This window comes from Lipotes vexillifer, unplaced genomic scaffold, assembly GCF_000442215.2.
Source record: "Lipotes vexillifer unplaced genomic scaffold, Lipotes_vexillifer_v1.1 scaffold131, whole genome shotgun sequence".
Lineage (NCBI taxonomy): Eukaryota > Metazoa > Chordata > Mammalia > Artiodactyla > Lipotidae > Lipotes > Lipotes vexillifer.
Window position 1 is genome coordinate 1949634 of NW_006782866.1, and position 22901 is coordinate 1972534.

Below are 22901 nucleotides of genomic sequence, written 5' to 3' on the forward strand. Positions count from 1 at the left end.
GGAAAGAGTCCTCCTGCCAGAATGGTGAGATGCCAAGAAAGCATTTAGTCCCTGCTGGGTAAAGAACAGAAATGCTGGGGCTGCATCTCACATAAATTTGGAGTTCAAGAATTCCTCAGCTGATGAATTAACACAAAAATTGGTCCCTGGCTGGTGATAACTTCAGGGTGCTTGGCCAAAGAAAATGTACAACTGGTCTGGAGGGTCACTCTCACAACCTTGGTTCCACAGGATTTACAGAGAAAAACTAAGTCTCGCTAAAGATGAGTTCAAAGTAAAAAATTACAAAAAACAAGGAACAATCCACCATTCATAAAAAACTGAGGATTAGAGCAAAAGGAGATGTAAAATATATATGTTTAAAATAACTTGAGACATATATGAAGGACTTGAAACCCTAATTAGAGTCTAAAAAACCCAACAGGAAGATCTGAAACAGAAACAAATAAAAAGGTAAATATTATCAAGGAAATAATAAATTAATAGATGAGGCAGCAGATCAAACACATTGGAGGAAACAATTAGTAAATCTGAAAACAGAGCTGAAGAAATTACTTAGAATGCAGCTCAGAAAGACAAAAAGATGGAAAACATAAAATGAAAGCTAAAAGATACAGAGGATGGAATGACAAGGCCCAACATACATCTAATGGGAGTCTAGGAGGGGCGAACAGAAAGAAAGGGAAGAGGTAATAACTGAGATTATAATGGTTGAGAATTTTCTAGAGTTGATGAAAGATATAACTCCACAGATTCAGGAGGAAAAATGATTCCTGATTAGGGAAAAAAATAAAAATAAACCCATACCTAGACTGTAAAACACAAAGGAAGAAAAAATTTGTTGAAATAGTAAGAAAGAAAGAGCAGAATAACTATACAGGAACAGCAATCCAGACTGGCTGCACACAACTCAACCCAACAATAGGGAGTGTTGAGAAAAAATAACTGTCAAACTAGAATTCTAATTACACTATTGTTCATGGAAGAGGGAGAAATAAAGGCATTTTCAGGCAAAGTTTGACAGCATTTACCACTAGCAGATTTGACTAAAGGAACCATGAAAAAAAATGTACTTTGAAAAGGAAAAAAAGAGATGTAAGGAGTGGTAGAAAAAAAAAATAAGAAAAAGGAGTGGTGAGTAAAAATGCCAGTAATTATGTGAAAAAAATTATGGACAGTAAAAATAACAATAATAATAATAAGTTGGTGGGATAAATTCAATGTTAATTTTTAAAAAAGAAGCAAAGAAAATGCATGGTAAATAGAAAATGTCAAATAAGATAGATATAAATAAAAGTATAAAATAGTTCTAATAAATATAAGTGGCTAAATCTGTTAGTTAAAAGAGAGACTCTAGATTGGACAAAAGAATTCAGCTAGATGCTATTTACAAGATACCAGAAACGTAAAGTTACAGAAATGTTAGAAGTAAAGGGCTGCGGACTTCCCTGGTGATTCAGCGCTTAAGAGTCCATCTTCCAATGCAGGGGATGCGGGTTCAATCCCTGGTCAGGGAACTGAGATCCCACATGTCACAGGGGAACTAAGCCTGTGCGCTCTAGAGCCTGAGTGCCACAACTAGAGAGCCCACGTGCTGCAACTCCTGAGCCTGTGCACTCTGGAGCCTGCATTCCACAACTAGAGAGCCCGTGAAGCGCAAGTACTGAGCCCGCGTGCTCTAGGGCCCCCACACAACGACTAGGAAGAAGCCCATGCACCGCAGTGAAGAGCCCACATGCTGCAACAACAAAAAAAGATCCCGCGTGCTGCAACAAAGATCTCATGTGCCTCAACTAAGACCCAACGCGGCCAAATAAATAAATAAATAAATAAATAAAAGACCTAAAAGAAAAAAAGTAAAGGGCTGCAAAAAACTATACGAATGCAAAATATAAAAGAGCAGTGGGGGAGGATTCATTAGCAACAGACAAACTAGGCTTCCAAGGATCTGTATAAGTTGACATCACAAAACCTCATGGAAATATACTAACTCTTATTTGCAACTAATGGGAGAGCCTCAAAGTGTGAAATGAAAAACTGATAGAATTACCTCCCTGATAAATTGGGAGATTGGGATTGACATATACACGCCACTATATATAAAATAGACAACAATTAGAACCTGCTGTATAGCACAGGGAACTCTACTCAATACTCTCTAATGGCCTATATGGGAAAAGACTTTTAAGAAAAAGTGGATATATGTATAACTGATGCACTTTACTGTACACCGGAAACTAACACAACAGGTGGATTGACACTTTCCTTCTTCTTACAGCTCACATTCAACCCACCTGTGGCTCTATCTTCAAAATAGATAATAGTGGTCCATAATCTGACCACTTCTTACCTCATCCACCACTGTCATTCTGATCCAAGCCACTGCCATCTTTTGCCTGGATTGCTGAACAAACCTCCTAACAGGTCTCTTTGCTCTGCCCCCTGCCCCCCAACCTCCAGTTTAATCTAGCAAGCCAGAGCTATCCTATTAAAACACAGCAGATCATGTCACTCCTTTGATCAAAACCCTTCAATGGGTCCTTCTCACTCTGAGCAAAAGCCAAATTTCTTACAATCAGCCCACAAGAACCTAAACGGCCTCCCCCAACTCCACAGATACCTCTCTGTCCTCATTTTCTCGTCCTCTTGCTCCTCCCTCGTTCCAGCCACACCGGCCTCTGTGCTGTTCCTCAAGCATTACGGGCATGCTCCTTGCATGTGCTGTTCCCTCTGCCTAGAATGATCTTCCAGGTATCCACATGGCTTCCTCCAGACAGCCATCACATCTTTCAAGTCTTGGCTCACATGTCACCATTTCAGAGAAGCTTTATCTGAGTAACCTGTTTAAAATTGAAATCCCTCTGGATCCACCTCTCCCCACCCAGTACTCCCTTTCCCTAACCTGCTTTATTTTTCTAAGATACTACATACTTATTTGTTTTGTTTGTTTTCTGTCTTACCCTACTCAAATGTCAGCTCCAAGAGGGCAGGAATTTTTGTCCATTTTATAATCTGCTATGCCCCCTGTGCCTGACACATAATAGGTTTTCAACAAGTATTTACAGAATGTGATATGAAGATACACTCTGAGATAGTAACATTGATATTAACTATAGGCAGTCAGAGAGAATGATGAAAACTTCCTGGGAAGTTCTTTCTGGTAGACAGGAAGAATGGGAAAGTAGGAAAAATGAGAGATCATGGCTACTACCAGGTCAAAGTTCCCAGAATAATTAGCAGTAGGCTGGGCCACAAGACCTCCGACACTTGCGTTTAGGATGTGGAGACTGAGAGACGAAACATGAATAATGAATAATGATTATGAAAACTGTGTCCCACTACAGCTGGGAACCACCATTCTAAATTACAGTGCAAGCAAGCAAACAAGATAGCTTAGAAAGGAGGAGAAAGATCTACGAAGATTCCAAAAAGTGAAGGACAAAAGGCAATTTGTGATGACTGATACAAAGAGGGCTTGTTCAGGTTATGTCATAAAGTCCCAGAATAGTCCTTGCCCATTCTGAGGAGACCAACGCCTCTGAACAATGCTATTCTCTGTGTGCCCAAAATTAAGAGCCAGAGTATCACATAATGGTTTTCAGTCTCACTGTGTTTAAGCTCGGTGAAAAGATGAGATTTTAACAGTAAAACCAAACAACTCAACGGCATGCATTTTCTGAAGGCTGCCTTTAGTACTCAAGTTTTATCAGGGCGCTGGAAATTACTGGGTATCTTATTTTGTAAGAAAATAGCCTTTTATCCGCTTGGCAAATATTTACTGAGTGCAAACTGTGTACCAGGTAGCACCATGAAGCCATACATATTTGTGGTTTTGTTTTTGGAAATTTAAATAATTCGTGAACAAGTTTTTGTGTCTTTTTTGATGCCTGTCAAGTTCTATGTCATCAGGTGTTAGGTTGCTTGTTTAAGCACAAAAAGGGCTATTTGTGTTATAAAATTGGGCTGTTTGTGTGATTCTAATGCTGCAGACCATCAGAAAGCAAAATATTTGACTATCAGAAAATAGACACATTCTAGAACTTACAAAAGCAGCTCTGTTGATAAATGCAAGTGGATTTGCATTTATCAAAAAAACACAATTTTTTATTTTTATTTTTGAATCTACGGTAAAACGTTATAAGCCTAAAGACAGCAAAGACCACCCCCCCCAACAGTAGACAAAAGTGCAGATTTTGGCCTCAGAGCGCAATTAGTTCAAGCTGATTTTTGCATCACCTTCTAGTCTGCCAGACTTGACCCTGTATCACTGACTCAACTATTAATGTGCTATTCGGAATATAGAATATTACAAAGAGATGTCATCAAACAGTACTTTCTTCATGTTCACCCAGCACAGAACTTCGTTTTAACAATACTAATAACCAACATGTGTGTCACAATTTACCTCTGATCAATTCTCTGATTAACAAATATAACTTTGACTCCTACTGTATAAATACATGGAGAATCTGAGGCTTTGGTGGTTAAGTAACTTACTGTAGAATTTAGAGCTACTGAATACTTAAATCTAGGTCTCTTGATTCAAGTCTTACACTTTGAAATGCCAGGCCACTTTAAATGATGCTTACACTGCAATCCTATTTGAGGTGAAACTCTGACAACAGCGTGTACAAACCTAACCTGGTCTTATGCTTGTTGAACTGAATTCTAGAGGAAAAAAGGTTTTAGTTTAAATACCTGTAATGCCAAAGAGCCCAAAGCACTGAAAACCAGCAGGGCCCTTATTTGCCTTTAACTCTTTTTTGTGTCTACGCAACATAATTGGTCCCTTTACATACCCTTCTACTTGGTTGCATATGCAATTAACAACTTGTATCTAACAGCTAATTTCAAATAGACTGTACCCTTCAGTGCTCTGTATCAGTACGCCCATTACCACAGTACTGACCTGGGGCAACAGGGGTTTCATATGCACACATGTTTTTTTCTTGGTATTACTAAGCAGACTGCTACACCTCTACTTTACCCAATGGTATGATTATACAACCCATGTTTTCCAACTTGTTTATGACTACATAACACTATGCCCAAACTGCTGAGTCTAGGGACACACTAATTCTATAGCACTGCCTGACTCTGATTTCGTGGTGGTTAACAGATGACCACTGGTGACACAGGGATCCCAGTAGCAGGTCCTCCCAGTACCTTGAAATGTAACTTGACCAGCCTGGATTCATTTAAAGAATGAATTAGTTAATTCTCTTTACTCTCTTCTCACCTATATCTTGGAATTTAATGATGATTGTTCTAATTTTGTGATCTGAAGTAACAGCAACTCCAAGTTAGTGAGAAGTGGCTAAGAGCACCAGCTTTGGAGTCAGATGCTGACTCAGGTTTTAACTCCATCATTTACTAACCCAGACACACATCCAAAATGTTTAGTCCATCACTTAGGACACAGCAAATGCTTGGTAAATGTTAACTGTAATTTCTAGTATCTATGTGTTAGACACTGAACTGGTGTTTCATAAATCCCTTAAGTCTCATCTGTAATACAGGTATTACTATCTTCATTATACAGGGGAGGCTAAGGCTCCTAAGGGTGAGCTCATAGAGTCACGATCCAAAGCAGCCCTCCCACTACACTTCCCATTACACTCATTTTATCACTCTTTGATTTTATCACTCTAAGTGATTCTGCCTTTGACAACAGCATTAAGACATTTCTCTTAAGCATATCTTTCATAATTTGTTGTTCTCGTTTAAAATAAAGTTTTAAAAGTGATTATGAAGATAATTTACTCAATTTAAAAATGGGCAAAGGGGACATCCCTGGTGGTGCAGTGGTTAAGAATCCACCTGCCAATGCAGGGGACATGGGCTCGAGCCCTGGTCCGGGAAGATCCCACATGCCGTGGAGCAACTAAGCCCATGCGCCACAACTACTGAGCCTGTGCTCTAGAGCCCGCGAGCCACAACTACTAAAGCCCACACGCCTAGAGCCCGTTCTCTGCAACAAGAGAAGCCACCACAATGAGAAGCCTGCACACCGCAACGAGTAGCCCCCACTCACCGCAACTAGAGGAAGCCCATGCACAGCAATGAAGACCCAATGCAGCCAAAAATAAATAAATAAATAGATAGATAAATAAATAAATAATGGGCAAAGGATCTGAACACACATTTCTCCAAAGAAGACATGGCCAACGAGCACATGAAAAGATGCTCAACATCATTAGTCATGGAGGAGGTGCAATTCAAAACCATGAGATGTCACTTCATACCTACAAGGAAGGCTTTAATAAAACGCCAAATAATAACAAGCATCAGTGAAAATGTGGAGAAACAGAAACCCTTGTACACTGCTGGTGGGAATATAAAATGGTACAGCCACTTTGCAAAACAGTCTGGCAGTTCCCCCAAAAGTCAAACCATTTGATCCAGCAATTTCACTCCTAGGTATATACCCAAGAAAGATGACGATGTATGTCCATGCAAAAACTTGTACGCAAATGTACATAGCAGCATTATTCATAATAGCCAAAAAGTAAAAACCCAAATGTCCATCAATTAACATATGGATAAATAAAATGTGGTATATCTAAACAATGGAATATTATTTGGCCATAAAAAGCAATGCAATACCGATATGTGCTACAGCATTATGTACCTTGAAAAGATTATGCTAAGTGAAATAAGCCAATCACAAAAACCCCACACACTTTATGGTTCCATTTATATATGCCCAGAGTAGGCAAATATATGAAGCCAGAACACAGATTAGCTGTGGCTGCAGGGCAGGCAGGGTACACAGGAAGATGTGAGGGTGATAACTAATGGGTCTGGGTTTCCTTTTGAGGTGATGAAAATGTCCTGTAATTGACTGTGGTAATGGTTGCATAACTCTGTGAATATACCACTGAATTGGTATAGCTGGGGGAACTGTATGGAATGTAAATTATATCTCAATAGAGCTGTTACCAAAAAAGTGATTATGTTCAGCCTTATCCTTCTAGATGTTATTCTTAGAGATTCTTATCCTTGTTTGTTAAATTCAGTCCTTGCCTCCTCATCTCTCCTGATTTTTCTTCTTGCCTTTTCATTGGTTCAAGTGGTGGTTGTACTGCAGGAACTTCCTTATTATGAAAATGGTGGCAATATTAGCACCCTAGTGTAGAGGTTAAGAGCAAGGACTCTGGAGTCGGACCACTTGGGTTTGAACCCAGCTCTACCACTGACAATCTGTGTAACCTTGAACAAGTTATTTAACTTCTCTGTGTTTTCATTTCCATGCCTGTAAAAAGAAAATAGTAATGAGGTAATACATATGAGGGCCTTAGAAAGGTGCCTAGACTAATAAGTACTCAATAAAGAGCACTGAGACTTCCCTGGTGGTCCAGTGGTAAAGAATCCGCCTTACAATGCAGGGGATGAGAGTTCAACCCCTGGTCAGGGAACTAAGATCTCACATGCCACAGGGCACCTAAGCCCACGTGCCACAACTACTGAGCTCATGCACCTCAACTAGAGAGCCTGTGTACTGCAAACTACAGAGCCATTGTGCTCTGGAGCCCACACGTCCCGGAGCCTGCACACCACAACTAGAGAGAAAAAAACCCTGCACCCCACAACTAGAGAGAAGCCTGCACACCACAACGAAAGGTCCCGCATGCCTCAACGAATATTCCGCATGTTGCAGCTAAGACCTGACACAGCCACAAATAAATTAAATAAACAAAAAATAAATCTTAAAAAAAATAAAGAGCACTTTTCCTCTTTTCTTTTTACTGGTATGAGCAACGGTTATATAGCTAGAACTTCATTATTTTATAAAAATGGTAGCAATATTAGCACAACAATCTCTTTATTTTCCCAGAACCTTTGTTTTGTCTTCATGGGTTCCTTTCACTACCCAACCCTTAACTGCTGATACCCTCAAAGGTCTGATTTTTCCCCCCGAGTCATCTCATTTACTTTCAGGGGCTCAAAAACTATTAATAGGCATTCATGCCACCAGCTGATGTATATCTGATGCTGTATATCTTAATTATATCTCACTACCTGCTGGACAATTCTATCTGGATGTCCCACAGGTACCGTGCAGTCAAAACCAAACTCATCTTCTCCCGCCAACTCCGATTCTTTACTGTAGCTGGTGGCACCATGATTCCGCCCTGTCACCAAGATACAAACCTGGGAGTCAAACTGACCTTCCATCCCATCAACCCCCAACTCCTGCCAAGGTTCCCTCAGAAACAAGTCTTAACTCAGTTTCATGACTTTTTCTCCACCTTGGCTTCATATCAGAATCACCTGAGGAGTTCTTAAAAACCCCCACACCCAGGCCCCACCACAGGCCATTTAAATCGGGACTCAGGCATCAATAGCTTGTTAAAGGTCCCCAGGTGATTCCAATGAGCAGCCAAGCTAGGAATCTCTGGTTTAGCCCTCCGTCTGCTCTCAAGCGTCAGCATTCAGTGTCGCTGGCTTTCCACTTCCACTCCGGCAATGATGAACTTCTTATAAACGCACCTCTCCCCCTCCGCCTGGCTGCCGCTTGTCTCCATCGCACTCTCCACCACCCCACCCTCCAATCTGGCTTACTCCTACTTATCTTATGACTCTGGCAGTTGCCTCCTCCAGGAAGTCCTCTCTAATTCACCAATCTACGGTTGAGTTAGGTGTTCCTCCTCTGTACTCTCTTGGTACCCAGTAATATCTAATATCAGCGTGCTTAGCAGGCTGCGTACGTGCCTGATTCCCTCACAGAGTTAGGCACTACCTGAGGCCAGGACCACCTGGCACTCATTTTCATACTCCCAGCACCTAGTACTCTGCATTTGCTTATGCAAATACTCAACATATGTTAGTTGAATGACTTTCCAGAGATGAAGAAAGATTTTGGAAAGAGACTGTTGATGTCAGACATTGATGGATGGGTTGGATTTTGATCCATGTTTTTTTTCACTCAAGGTGAAACCACCAACTTGATTATTTAACTGTAAAACTCTGCTTAACTCTGGTACCCCCCCAAGCAACCACTTCAGTTTCTTTCACTGCATACAGACTCTTATTTTGTAGTATAAATATCTTAGTCTACATATGCAGTGAGTATTGTAAATTCCTTCCAATCTTTTTGGAGAAAAAGTCGGAATAAAAATTATAAATAACATAGTAGTCTATTATTATCCTAGATTATATTTTCCTTTACTTTCAAATAAAAATTTCCTTTGCTTTTGAGATACATAGGCTTATCTTGGATCAAACTATCTCAATCTTTACCACTTAAAATTTTCTTTTCTCCCCCTACTATAAAACAATTTGCTGGTCTGGACCCAGAGACTATATTACGGAAAAAGAGACATTCCAAAGAAATTCAACCAGGACTACATATAAACAATTAGTTTTAAAGGATGCTTCAAAAGAAATACACAATACAAGTAATGTAGTTTGTGTCCTTTTAATAAACACACTTGCATAGTTATATTACAATTTTGTAAAAATAAAAACGGATGACCTCATGCCAAGCGTTTCCAGCATTTGCACAATCTCAAGACCTTTAATACTATAATTTTCAAGACGCACAAAATAAAAATGTAAGGCAAAAAAACAGCACTTTGCAACAACTGAATAATTTATTACATTACAGTAGCATCACGGCAGCATCCAATAATGCCACTTCAGGCAAAAGTCTCTCAGTATTTCCATTATAGATTCTATTTACAAGAATTTATAACCTGGTAAAATTCATCCTAAGAAAACTTGGCAAATAAAGCTTTGGACTGAAATTGGCATTTCTTTCTCTACTTTTCCTTCCCCTACTTCCTTTATTTTAAACTATCAGTATTCATATTATATTTTAAAACACTAAAATAGCAGTTACATTGTTTTAATAGTTGTATTATTTTTAAAATGATTCCTTAGGATAAAGTTTTAGAGGAAACTATACAACAGGTAGGGTTGATTTAGATTTTCAAGTTTTCTAAAAAAAATCAGCTTTGGTCTTAGAACTGATTTTTTTCATTGCTGAAAAACCTATCAGGTTTAATCATATACCTTAAAAATGATTAGCACATATTGCAATTTTTAAATAAATTTTCATTCTTTACCTCCTACAGGGTTCAGATTTGTTCATTCTAAAACTTTATGTTCCTGATAAACTCCTTCCAATGTTGCTTTCTATGTTGCTTTCTAAGTAAATGGAAAGCTGCCTCTTATACTGAATGAGAACAAGTACGTGGCTGAATACGAGGTATTGCAAAGGACTGCATGCTCTTTTAAGAAGGACAAGTTATTATTATATGTCATACCATTTCCTTTACTTTTAGTTTCTTCTCAAATATATGACAAAATACCTAAACAAAGAGGGGTATTTCTGTAAATACAGTAAATTTATTCCCAGACACTTAGCTTAAATATGCCATTATGTGATTTAGTCCATAGGTACCTGATGAATATATTATTTGCAAACTGATTTACAGACACTAAGCTCTACCTGAATGTCATTCTTAATAAACTATATTTATCAGTGTAAAAGGGAAGCAATTTGAGCTACAAAAATACTTTTGAAATAATTTATCAGTGTATTAAATAAACCCAAATTCAAAATTATAAGGAGAAAATGTTACACCAAATCATGTGACTAATTAAGTGGTCTAATTTCTAACCTCAGGGTTTAAAATGGATTTAAACTAACTGCCCTTAATTGGAACCCAACTTATGGTTGCAAAAGCAAAAAGTTCAGAAAATAAAAGGCAAGACCAAGTAAACTGTACAATTTAGAAGATCAGCTGAATTCACAAGGGCTCAGTCTTTACACTCTCCCCTTTAGTGACTGCAGGCAAATCTATTATGCCACCTGTAAAATGGTATTATTGCTTTCCTATATGTCATATTTTATAAAAGTATCACGATAGGGCTTCCCTGGTGGCGCAGTGGTTGAGAGTCTGCCTGCCGATGCAGGGGACACGGGTTCATGCCCCGGTCCAGGAGGATCCCAAATGCCGCGGAGCGGCTGGGCCCGTGAGCCATGGCTGCTGAGCCTGCGCATCGGAGCCTGTGCTCCGCAACGGGAGAGGCCACAACAGTGAGAGGCCCGCGTACCGCAAAAAAAAACAAAAAAAAACAAAGTATCATGATGATGCCAAATGCTAAAAGTTGAGGTGGTCTAATAGCTAGAAATCCCTGCCTCAGGGAGCACACATACATATCACCACACATCCCAATGACGTGAAGTATTTTGGAACACAGACATTTGAACTTTGTGACGTTCTAACTAAACTGTTGATTCTTTCTCAAGTGTTGTAAAGTTATGATGTAGGCAATGTATGACTAAAATCATTCATTTATAATGAATAGGCTCATTTACACAAATATTGCACAAAATATGCCTCTAACTTAAAACTCAGATATATAAAAACATATTTCACTCTTCTTAAAGAACTGTGTGAGGAAATAAGACCCTGTGATTGTATGTACACTTTTCCTGATAATACTTGGACATTCATAAACAGTAGATTGCACTGCAGTTTGTAAACATTTTAAATTGCATAAACTTCTCATTGATTTTCAAATATAGTTTAATACTGTCCACTAAAACTCCCTTTTGTTTCAGCTAAGTACTCCCACGTTTATTAGTTTATAATAATGTTTATTATCTTTAAAGTTTTCCATTCAAGGAAAAGAAGTAAAATCCTATGCCAAAGTAGCCAATGTGGTTGAATAACAGATAGTAGCCAGAGAATTCTGAATGGTAAAATCAACCCTCTAGCCACAAAGCAGCTTCATGGACATAGAGGAATGCCAGCTCTCACACATGTTTCCTTCACTGAATTCATTCTCAACTAGACAGAGACTGTCTGCCTGCTTCACGGGCATTTAAATTCTTCAAGGATTCCTTATGTTCTTTACTAAATACATTAAGAAGAGTGTCAACCAGTGTCCCTTTGTGACCTGGGACAAGTAGTCACCTAATTAAAATAGATAACATGAATTTTTACTTCAAAATGTACAGGTATAAATGCTCTAAGGAAGGGAAGTTTTCATATCTCATGGTCGATGAAGGGAGCCTTTCATTCCTCAAAAATAATCCACTTTTAGCTCGTTAGTAAACAAGTAACAACTGACCCGCTGCAGCATATGAAGCTTCTTCACAGCCCAGACCTCAGAGACCCCAAGGGAACTCCCACGTACAGGATGCATTCTTGGGCAGCCGGAACAGATAAAACACACCCTGCTCTGCACATATTGCTGGGGCAGGCCACTTTCCTCTTCTGTGAGATAATAAAAGCTCCCTCAAAGTGTTATTGCTCCCACCCCAAAATACACAGAAAATAGAGAAAAGGATATTTCCAATTCTTGGCCTTTAAACAAATTTAAATATTGGTACTCATAGTGGCATATTAGAAAGTAATAAACAGTGCATATTAAGGGACAAATCACATATTGAACCAATTAAGAGCTCACTGTGATTAGGATTAGATCAAATATAATAGCAAAACATAAGCAATTCTGAATTCTGTAATGAATATACATGTTGCAATAACATTAGAAAAGCATGGCAGCCCATTCCAAACCAGCGAGAAAAGTCTGTGCAAATAGTGGGTCTTTGTGTGTTTGAACTCCCACCATGTAAGGGCAAACTCAACATGCATGCTAATGACCTACAATTACCAAATTAAAAAAGAAGAAAAATGCTAAAGGATGCCAGAGTGAACAGCAGGGAAAGCCACACAAAGACCCACTATCCTTTAACTTGTTACAAATAAATTTTAACTGTAAATTAGAAACACGAAGAAATAATCACAAGTGGCTCTAACATTCGAACGAAGTTAACGAATTGTGTAGGAGATATTTGATCAGGGCTACCTGCCCTGCCTCCACGCTAGAGTCAAACTTGGATAGTGGGTCTCTGGGGTGCTTTCACACTGGAAGACAACATTGGGTCCTATAAAAAGAAAAATGAGGAATAAAATGAACATAAAGCAAATCAAGTGGGTGAGAAAAATTTCTACCGATTACATGCAACGTCAACAAATTTGAACTATTAAAATTCTCAACCTTTAGAAAATATCCTAACTACATAATAAAATGCAAGTAATATTTATAAGGGCTACAGAAACACAAATGATAGTCTAAAACTTAACCAGTTTTCACTGACTCATACACTCCTGGCTGTTCTTCCTTTAGAACAGCTTTTATCTGTTCTTTGTATTCCGTATTATATACGACTTAATTGGAAAAAAGTTCTGCCACTGAAAAACAAGATAAACAACAACAAAACCTTTGGAAAACTATCACTTTACATTGTAGACACTATAAAAGCCAAATGTACTGACAAACCAGAATGCCTCCAGGGATCACTTAGTCAAAGATCTTCCAGACCCAGTAGGTTTGAAAAGTACCTTCCTCTCTCAGGTCCAGGAAAGACACCTCAGGTATTTCTAATTAATCAGATAAACTGGCAAGCACTGAAAACTGCCAAACCATCAGCAGAGTTTAAAAATGGTCATTCATTTAGGTAATCCAAGTTGTTATAATTTTCTTTACTACCTCTCCTGAAACCCTGAGATACTTTTAGGAATATTCAAACCATAAAAAACTGGACTCCACCTCCAAATTGGGAAATTCAGTTGCTTTATCTAACGAAAAGACTTCTCCCCAAATCAGAACGATCTTATAAGCTCTAAAGTGAAAATAATGCACTAATATTTTAAAATTATATAGTACAAAGTAAATTCACAATACTTGCGCTGAATCATAAATACATCTCAGCTTTTTACCATTTACATGTTCTTAGAAGCTAAGTTAAGATGAAAGGCTAAAAGCTTTTAGATAATTTCACAAGAATGATAAAAGTATAAATCATGATATATTTTATTTAAGAAGACAAAAAAATCAAAAGGGTGGGGAAAAGTGACATCTATTTTTTGAAAGTAAAAAATATTTCCAAGTACTGTTTATTCTCTAATTATTAATGCTATGTTTATTCTCAAAAATAAGAAAGGCTAGGTAACTACCAAGAGATAATTTTATGTAATACCAAATCTCATACATTGAGATCTGGACCCTTGTTGCAAAAGTAGTGAGATAGATCTTAATTCATATATCTCTTGCAGTATGAGTTATCTACCTAAAAAAATCACCTAATGAGTTTTGCAAGCACTTTATTTATAAAATAAATTTTATAATTTTCTTTTAAATTTTCTCCTAACCTGGATGATGTGTAAAAATGTGGGAAATAAATGAGAAGGTTGCAAAATTAATAGCACCTGTACACTAAAAGGGTCATTTTGAATAGGTGAATAGGGTAATTGCCAGCTACTCTTTGTTAAGCTGAAAAAGGCTGGTGTAAAGGGAAGTTGCAGTATAGACTGTTATCATACCAAAGAACCCATGAGAGAATTAGAACTTTTTTCAGATCAAATCTAATAGTAGGGTCTGAAGCTAGGAAGAAAGTATTTGAAAAAAAGCAGTGTAACTTCTTAACTTGTGAAAGTTTCCTGTTATATTTTCTTACTTTAAACGTTAATATAACATTTGCTAAGAGTGCTAAGTTTAAGATCTGATTCAGAGCAGTAATGAATGCAATGTTGCACATTAAAGCTTATGCACTAGTTAAGAAGTAAATAATTTGATATTACTCACACTGCTGACTTGGATCTGTGTCTGTCGTCATCTTAACATAATTTGAAGGAAAGAGACCAGTCACCCCATTGATTTCTCCTTGCCACCAGTCAGGATCATCTTTGTTCAAAACATTAATAAGTTGCCCCTTGGAGAAATTTAGCTCATCCTCATTATTTGCTATATAGTCATACATGGCGATCACCTGACACACTACCAGAAAAAGAACACAAAGTAACAAACAAAATAATTATTCCTACAAGGATCATATGTTAAAATTCAGCTAAAATTTCCCTTTAGCTGTTTTCTCCCACCCTCCTTCCCCCATTCCCTGTTTTACAAAAACAAGAATTTCCCAAATGCAGTTAGAAATCCAAGCAGCTGGTTTGCTTTAAAGTGTGATGGTAGAGCAATTAAAATATTCCAAGGAGTGAGGTAGTTAAAGTATCACCGAACAGCTGGCTGTTTCTACACAGAACTTTTTAGAAAGGAAGTTCTCACTGCAATATTACTTTTAGGCAGAGGTAAGGAAAGAACAAATTTTAAAATATTTTTCAAAGAATCAGCTAATCTAAGAAGTGCTAAGTTTTAACAAAACTTCTCTAAGATGAAATACAAGTTAACCCATTTCCATACCAGGATGAAAGGCAGATGTAGTTCTTTCACTGCTTGGACCCAAAAGTTTAACATGGCTGGCAGGGAACCATCCCTTCTGTCGCTTTTTTCCTCTGGCCTATAAAATTAGCAAAAAGAATATAAAAGATGAGACTAAAGACAATTATTGAGACATAAACTAAAAATGAGAAAAACCCTGGCTGTGTAGTAAAGAATTTAAACTTGCCCAAAGAGAGGTCTGGTCTTTGCCTTTGGCTCCTGGAAGGTAATGAGGTAATCTCTAAACCTCTGGAAGGTCTTGACTGTTAAGAGTGTCTCACTTTACGTGGGGGCCTTAACCATGCCAGATAGCCTAACGATGTGATTTATGGTGGGCCCTCTGGGTCATAGTATGAACTCAACCTCTGGAGACTGAGTTCAGCCATGTGGACAGTCAACTGTGTCTACGTGATGAAGCCCCAGTAAACACTCTGGAAACCAAGACTCAAGTGAACTGCTTTGCTTGGCAATACTCCATGGCTATTGCTGCCAGGAGGATTTAATGATGTCCACGACTCCATGGGCAGAGGACAACTGGAAGCTCTGTGTTTGGAATCTGCCTGAACTCTGCCCCATACATCTCTTCCCTCGGCTAATTTTAATCTAAATCCTTTTGCTGTGATAATCCATAACCATGAGTATAATAGTCTTCTGTGAGCCCTTATGGCAAATTACTGAACTCGGGAGTGGTCTTGGGGGCCTCCAAACTTACGACTGGTGTTAGAAGTGAGGGTGTCTTGTGAACACCTGAGTTCGCATCGGCCTTCCACGTCAGTATTAAACAACTGGAAGATTCAATATGCACCTCAAAACTATTTGTACAAGTCTATTTGGAGATCTTTCAGGCTCAAATTTCTCTGCATATTTCACACAAATAATATTTATAAACTAAAAAAACCTTTCTAATGTTCTCCTAATAAGTTCAAGTCAACACTTAAGGACATAGCTCACAGCAAATACCTCTTGGGGCTTTGCTAATAATTAATCAGGAGATCATAAAAAAAATTTGTGGAAAGCCACATCTCCCACTTAGTTGGGTCAATCTTCAAAACAAATCAGAAGGTGAAATTTCAGGGGGTTGGTCAAGAAGATACTGAATTTTCAACCTCCACTCTTCTTTAGCAACTGTAAGACCCTGATTTGCAAGAATGATGCTAAGTTAATCCTCCATATTACAATCATATTATCAATTTCACGTAAAAATCCAGCTCTTACACCTGTCATCATCTTTTAATCCTAAAATGCTTTTTAGTTTTAACTAGTAAGGAAATTTTAGGAGTGAGAAAAGAACTTCCCTTTCTGTATCAAAACATGCAATTTACTATCTCTGTTAACATTTTATGAAAAAACCAGGCTCATTCACTCCTGCAGTTCCTTTCCTTGCACTGCTGTTTCAAAAACATAAGACTGTGGGGGCGGGGGAGACTGTCCAGTGAATAGTATTTTCTTAGCGCTCAGTCTGGAAGTTATGCCGCAAGCCTGGGGTTATCCCAGGCAAAGATGGTGCTAAGCTTTCCTTTAAGAAGGTGTCCTGTGGTTTATTAAAACAGCTATTATTGGAAAACAATTATGTCTTTAGGGAAATTACTCTTCATATTGTTACTTGTAACATCAACTGTGCTAAAAATAAACAGGCAAAAGAGAGAAACATAAGATACTAAAATGGTAATAATGACCATTTTTAAAATTGGTTAAATAAAATTTTTATTAACCTTATTTTTCTAATAAGCATGCATTACTTTTATAGTAAAATTAATAAACGTTATTTAAAGGTTATTACCTGTAACTCCCCTTGCCACCAGCCACTTGTATTTTTCTTTAGAATTAATATTAACTGTCCTGGTGCAAGGCTAAGCTGTTCAGAACCAGAAGCCACATATGCTGAAGTTACTTGAGCAATCTCTGAAAAGAAGAAAAATAAGAAACTGAATTCAAGACTATTAAACACTTTAGTAGTTTTTCAGCTTCATTATTATACATACCAGGTTTCTTGTTTGATGTTCCAGATTTGCTAGCACTCCCAAAATCCTGTAAGGAAAAGATATACTGTTTTATCATTTTCCAACAATCTAGATGTAAAAGTACAAAGGCTATTAGGAACTAGAGATTTCTAATTCCCAGGGTCCTTGTTTCTTTCAAGTAAGAGCAAAATAATGATTAACCTTACATTAATCAAATAAATTAAGAATCCAACACTTATGGGGAGATCTGGTTCTGACAGAATACATTATATACAAGTAGCTGATGTTGGCATCCACCGACTCAACAGGAATAGCTCATATTCTGAATCTTTCCTGAATATTAAACATAAACACAAATACATTTCATTTATCAATGTGGTTAGAATCAGTGTCTACCACATAAAACAAATGTGCTCTGGGTATGTTAAGGCATATGTGAGTTTAGCTCCTGCTGCATACAAGGTAATGATATTTAAATTTTTTGCCATGTTCCTCCTGAACTTGACCTAAGAACAAAAAACGCATGATACCCCAGCAACTATGACCTGTTTGACTTTATAGGATGAGCAAGACGAGGGAAGCAGTTAAATTTCCTTTTCTCTTAGTGAACACAGCTGTAGTAAAAGCACCCAAGCAGAGTTGATGGTAGTCAACAGCTAACATTTTTTGAGTACTTACTATGTAACAGGTAATGTTGCAAGAATTTTACATATATTCACTTAGTTAATTTTTGCAATAACACTATTAAGTAATTATGATTATCCCCATATTACAGAGAAGGAAAGGGAAACACAGAAAGGTGAAGTAACTTATCCAAGGTCACCTAGCCTCTAAGTAGCAGAGCCAGAAGCCAACCTAAGCAGTCTCAGTGGTTCTCAATGTGTGGTTTGTGGATCCCTGGGGGCAGTCCTTCTAGCCCCTTTCAGGGGTCTGGAAGATAAAAACTACTTTCATAACAGTCCTAGGACATTATTATTTGCCTCTTTTGCTGTACTGACATTTACACTGGTGGGTAAAATTGCTGATGTCTTAGCACAAATCACAGCAGTGGTGCCAAATAATACTAGTAGTCGTAATACTCTTCACAGCCACATGCTCACAGGAAAACAAGGCCGGTTTCACTTAAGCATGTCCTTGATCAAGCAGTAAAAGTTCTGCTAAATCCTAATCCTCAGATACACATCTTTTAAAGAGTCTGGGTGACTAAACGAAGTGTGCCCAAAGCACTTCTGCTGCATACTGGAGTACAAGGGTTGTCTCACGGAAAAGCCTTAGGTGATTAAATTGTGTCCTAAACTAGATTTTCCACGGAACAGCGTTTTTATTTGAAAACATGACTAAGGACAAATTATTCAGACTTGAGATTTAGCAGACATTTGCTCAAAGATGGATGAAGTAAACCTGTCCCTTCAAGTTAAAGAGCTGACAGGATTTTTGCCAACAATAAAACTCAAGCTTTCGAGGGAAAACTAAAATTTTGGAAAACTGGTATCTACCACCATGAGCTTGACAGCTTCAAAGTACTTAAGGACTTTTCTATGTTAACGAATGTGATTTACTTTTTATTGAAGTATGGTTGATTTACAATATGCTGTGTTCATTTCTGTTGTACAGAAAAGTGATTCAGTTTTTTAACATTTTTTTAACATTTTTTCCATTATGGTTTATCATAGGATTTTAAAAAATTAATTAATTAATTTTATTTATTTATTTGGCTGCGTTGGGTCTTCCTTGCTGTGCGCAGGCTTTCTCTAGGGGCGGCAAGTGGGGCTACTCTGTCTAGGCGCGCGGGCTTCAGCAGTTGTGGCTCTCAGGCTCTAGAGCACAGGCTTAGTAGTTGTGGTGCACGGGCTTAGTTGCTCCGTGGCATGTGGGATCTTCCCGGACCAGGGCTCGAACCCGTGTCCCGTGCATTGGCAGGTGGATTCTTAACCACTGTGCCACCAGGGAAGTCCCTATCATAGGATATTGAATACAGTTCCCTGTGCTATACAGTAGGACCTTGCTCTATATACAGTGGCTTACATCTGCTAACCCCAACCTCCTAACTCCATCCCTCCTGCAACCCCCTCCCCTTTGGCAACCACAAGTCTGTTCTCTATGTCCGTGAGTCTGTTTCTGTTTCATAGATAGGTTCATTTGTGTTATATTTTAGATTCCACATATAAATGATACCATATGGTATTTATCTTTCTCTTTCTGACTTACTTCACTTAGTATGATAATCTCTAGTTGCATCCATGTTGCTGCAAATGGCATTATTCCATTCTTTTTTATGACTGAGTAGAATTCCATTCCATACATACATACATATATATATATATATATATATATATATATATGTATATATGCCACATATTTTTTATCCATTCATCTGCTGATGAACATTTAGGTTGCTGCCATGTCTTACCCACTGTGAACAGTGCTGCTATGAACACAAGGGTGCATGTATCTTTTTTCTTTTAATTTTTATTGGATATATAGTTGATTTACAATGTTGTGTTAGTTTCTGCTGTACAGCAAAGTGAATCAGTTATACATATACATACATCCATTTTTTTTTTTACATTCTTTTCCCATATAGGTCATTACAGAGTATTGAGTAGAGTCCCCTGTTCCCAGTATATCCTTATTAGCTATCTATTTTATATATAGTAGTGTGTATATGTCAATCCAATCTCCCAATTTATCCCTCCCCCTGCATGTATCTTTTTGAATTACAGTTTTGTCTGGATATATGCCCAGGAGTGGGATTGCAGGATCATATGGTAATTCGATTTTTAGTTTTCTGAGGAACCTCCCCATACTGTTCTCCATAGTGGCTGAATCAATTTACATTCCCACCAACAGTGCAGGAGGGTTCCATTTTCTCCACACCTTCTTCAGAATTTGTTACCTGTAGACTTTTTAATGATGGCCATTCTGACCGGTGTAAAGTGGTACCTCATTGCAGTTTTGATTTACAATTCTTTAATAATTAGCAATGTTGAGCATGTTTTCATGTGTGTATTGGCCATTTGTATTTCTTCTTTGGAGAAATGTCTATTTAAGTCTTCTCCCCATTTTTTGATTGAGTTGTTTGTTTTTTGTTGTTGTTGAGTTGTATGAGCTGTTTGTATATATTGGAAATTAAGCCCTTTTCTGTTGAATCATTTGCAAATATTTTCTGCCATTCCGTAGGTTGTCTTTTCATTTTGTTTATGGTTTCCCTTGCTGTGCAAAAGTCTGTAAGGTTGATTAGGTCCCATTTGTTTATTTTTGTTTTTATCTTTATTGCTTTGGGAGACTGACCTAAGAAAACATTGGTATGATTAATGTCAGAGAATGTTTTGCCTATGATCTCTTCAAGGAGTTTTATGGTGTCATGTCTTATGTTTCAGTCTTTAAGCCACAAATGTGATTTTCTTAATATTATATGATGAAATGTAGCAATATGGGGAATATTTGCATAATTCAGTGATTCAGTATTTCCCAAATGACCAATGAATGGTGTTATCATATTCAGTATGCAAAACAGACTGGGGAATTTAATGTTACAGTAAGAAATGTTCACTGATATGGCTTCAGATTCCATGTTGCAACAACTGACCTACAACCAACCTACAACAATTTAGCACTTCTCAAGTTTTGATGTAGTAATATCAAAGAAGAGTATCTGCAGATATCTGCAAATGTTATTAATACATTTCCATTTCCTCTCATATATGCGTGAGGGTGAATTTTCTTCATATACTTCAACCAAAAGAATATACCATTCTTTTCACTAAACTTTTTTGGGAAGGGAGGAATACATAGTTGTTTTTCATTAAAAGCATGTTATTTGGGGCTTCCCTGATGGTGTAGTGGATAAGAATCTGCCTGCCAATGCAGGGGACGTGGGTTTGATCTCTAGTCCAGGAAGATCCCACATGCCTCGGAGCAACTAAGCCCGTGCACCACAACTATTGAGCCTGCACTCGAGAGCCCATGAGCCACAACTACGGAGGTCCGTGTGCCTAGAGCCTGTGCTCTGCAACAAGAGAAGCCACCACAATGAGAAGACCACACACTGCAAATGAAGAGTAGCCCCCACTCACCGCAACTAGAGAAAGCCCACGTGCAGCAACGAAGACCCAACACAGCCAAAAATAAATAAATAAATAAAATAAAGACAATCCTGCAGGCTGTGGAACAAAAATCCACATTCACAGAAAGACAGACAAGATGAAAACGCAGAGGGCTATATACCAGATGAAGGAACAAGATAAAACCCCAGAAAAACAACTAAATGAAGTGGAGATAGGCAACCCTCCAGAAAAAGAATTCAGAATAATGATAGTGAAGATGATCCGGGACCTCGGAAAAAGAATGGAGGCAAAGATCAAGAAGATGCAAGAAATGTTTAACAAAGACCTAGAAGAATTAAAGAACAAACAAACAGAGATGAACAATACAATAACTGAAAAGAAAAGTACACTAGAAGGAATCAACAGAATAACTGAGGCAGAAGAATGGATAAGTGACCTGGAAGACAGAATGTTGGAATTCACTGCTGCTGAACAGAATAAAGAAAAAAGAATGAAAAGAAATGAAGACAGCCTAAGAGACCTCTGGGACAACACTAAATGCAACAACATTTGCATTATACAGGGCCCAGAAGGAGAAGAGAGAGAGAAAGGATCCGAGAAAACATTTGAAGAGATTATAGTCGAAAACTTCCCTAACATGGGAAAGGAAATAGCCACGCAAGTCCAGGAAGCACAGAGTCCCATACAGGATAAACCCAAGGAGAAACACGCCGAGACACATAGTAATCAAATTGGCAAAAACTAAAGACAAAGAAAAATTATTGAAAGCAGCAAGGGAAAAACGACAAATAATATACAAGGGAACTCCCATAAGGTTAACAGTTGATTTCTCAGCAGAAACTCTACAAGCTAGAAGGGAGTGGCATGATATACTTAAAAGTGATGAAAGGGAAGAACCTACAACCAAGATTACTTTACCTGGCAAGGATCTCATTCAGATTCCATGGAGAAATCAAAAGCTTTACAGACAAGCAAAAGCTAAGAGAATTCAGCACCACCAAACCAGCTCTACAACAAATGCTAAAGGAACTTCTCTAAGTGGGAAACACAAGAGAAGAAAAGGACCTATGAAAACAAGCCCAAAACTATTAAGAAAATGGTAACAGGAACATACATATCGATAATTACCTTAAACATGAATGGACTAAATGCTCCAACCAAAAGACACAGGCTTGCTGAATGGATACAAAAACAAGACCCATATATATGTTGTCTACAAGAGACCCACTTCAGACCTAGGGACACATACAGACTGAAAGTGAGGGGATGGAAAAAGAGATTTCATGCAAATGGAAATCAATTAAGCTGGAGTAGCAATCCTCGTATCAGATAAAATAGACTTTAAAATAAAGAATGTTACAAGAGACAAGGAAGGACACTACATAATGATCAAGGGATCAATCCAAGAAGAAGATATAACAATTATAAATATATATGCACCCAACATAGGAGCACCTCAATACATAAGGCAACTGCTAACAGCTATAAAAGAGGAAATCGACAGTAACACAGCAATAGTGGGGGACTTCAACACCTCACTTACACCAATGGATAGATCATCCAAACAGAAAATTAATAAGGGAACAGAAGCTTTAAATGACACAATAGACCAGATAGATTTAATTGATATTTA

At 37.9% G+C, this 22901-nt stretch overlaps 1 protein-coding gene across 1 annotated transcript in view; it reads right to left on the reverse strand.

The window, feature by feature from the left end:
- The window catches only part of ITSN2 (intersectin 2), a 139413-nt gene that overhangs the window by 30652 nt on the left and 85860 nt on the right, over positions 1–22901 (reverse strand). Inside the window, 4 exon segments of the mRNA XM_007455500.1 lie at positions 14608–14799; positions 15223–15319; positions 17021–17142; positions 17223–17268. Of these exon segments, the coding sequence (XP_007455562.1) occupies positions 14608–14799; positions 15223–15319; positions 17021–17142; positions 17223–17268 (457 nt within the window).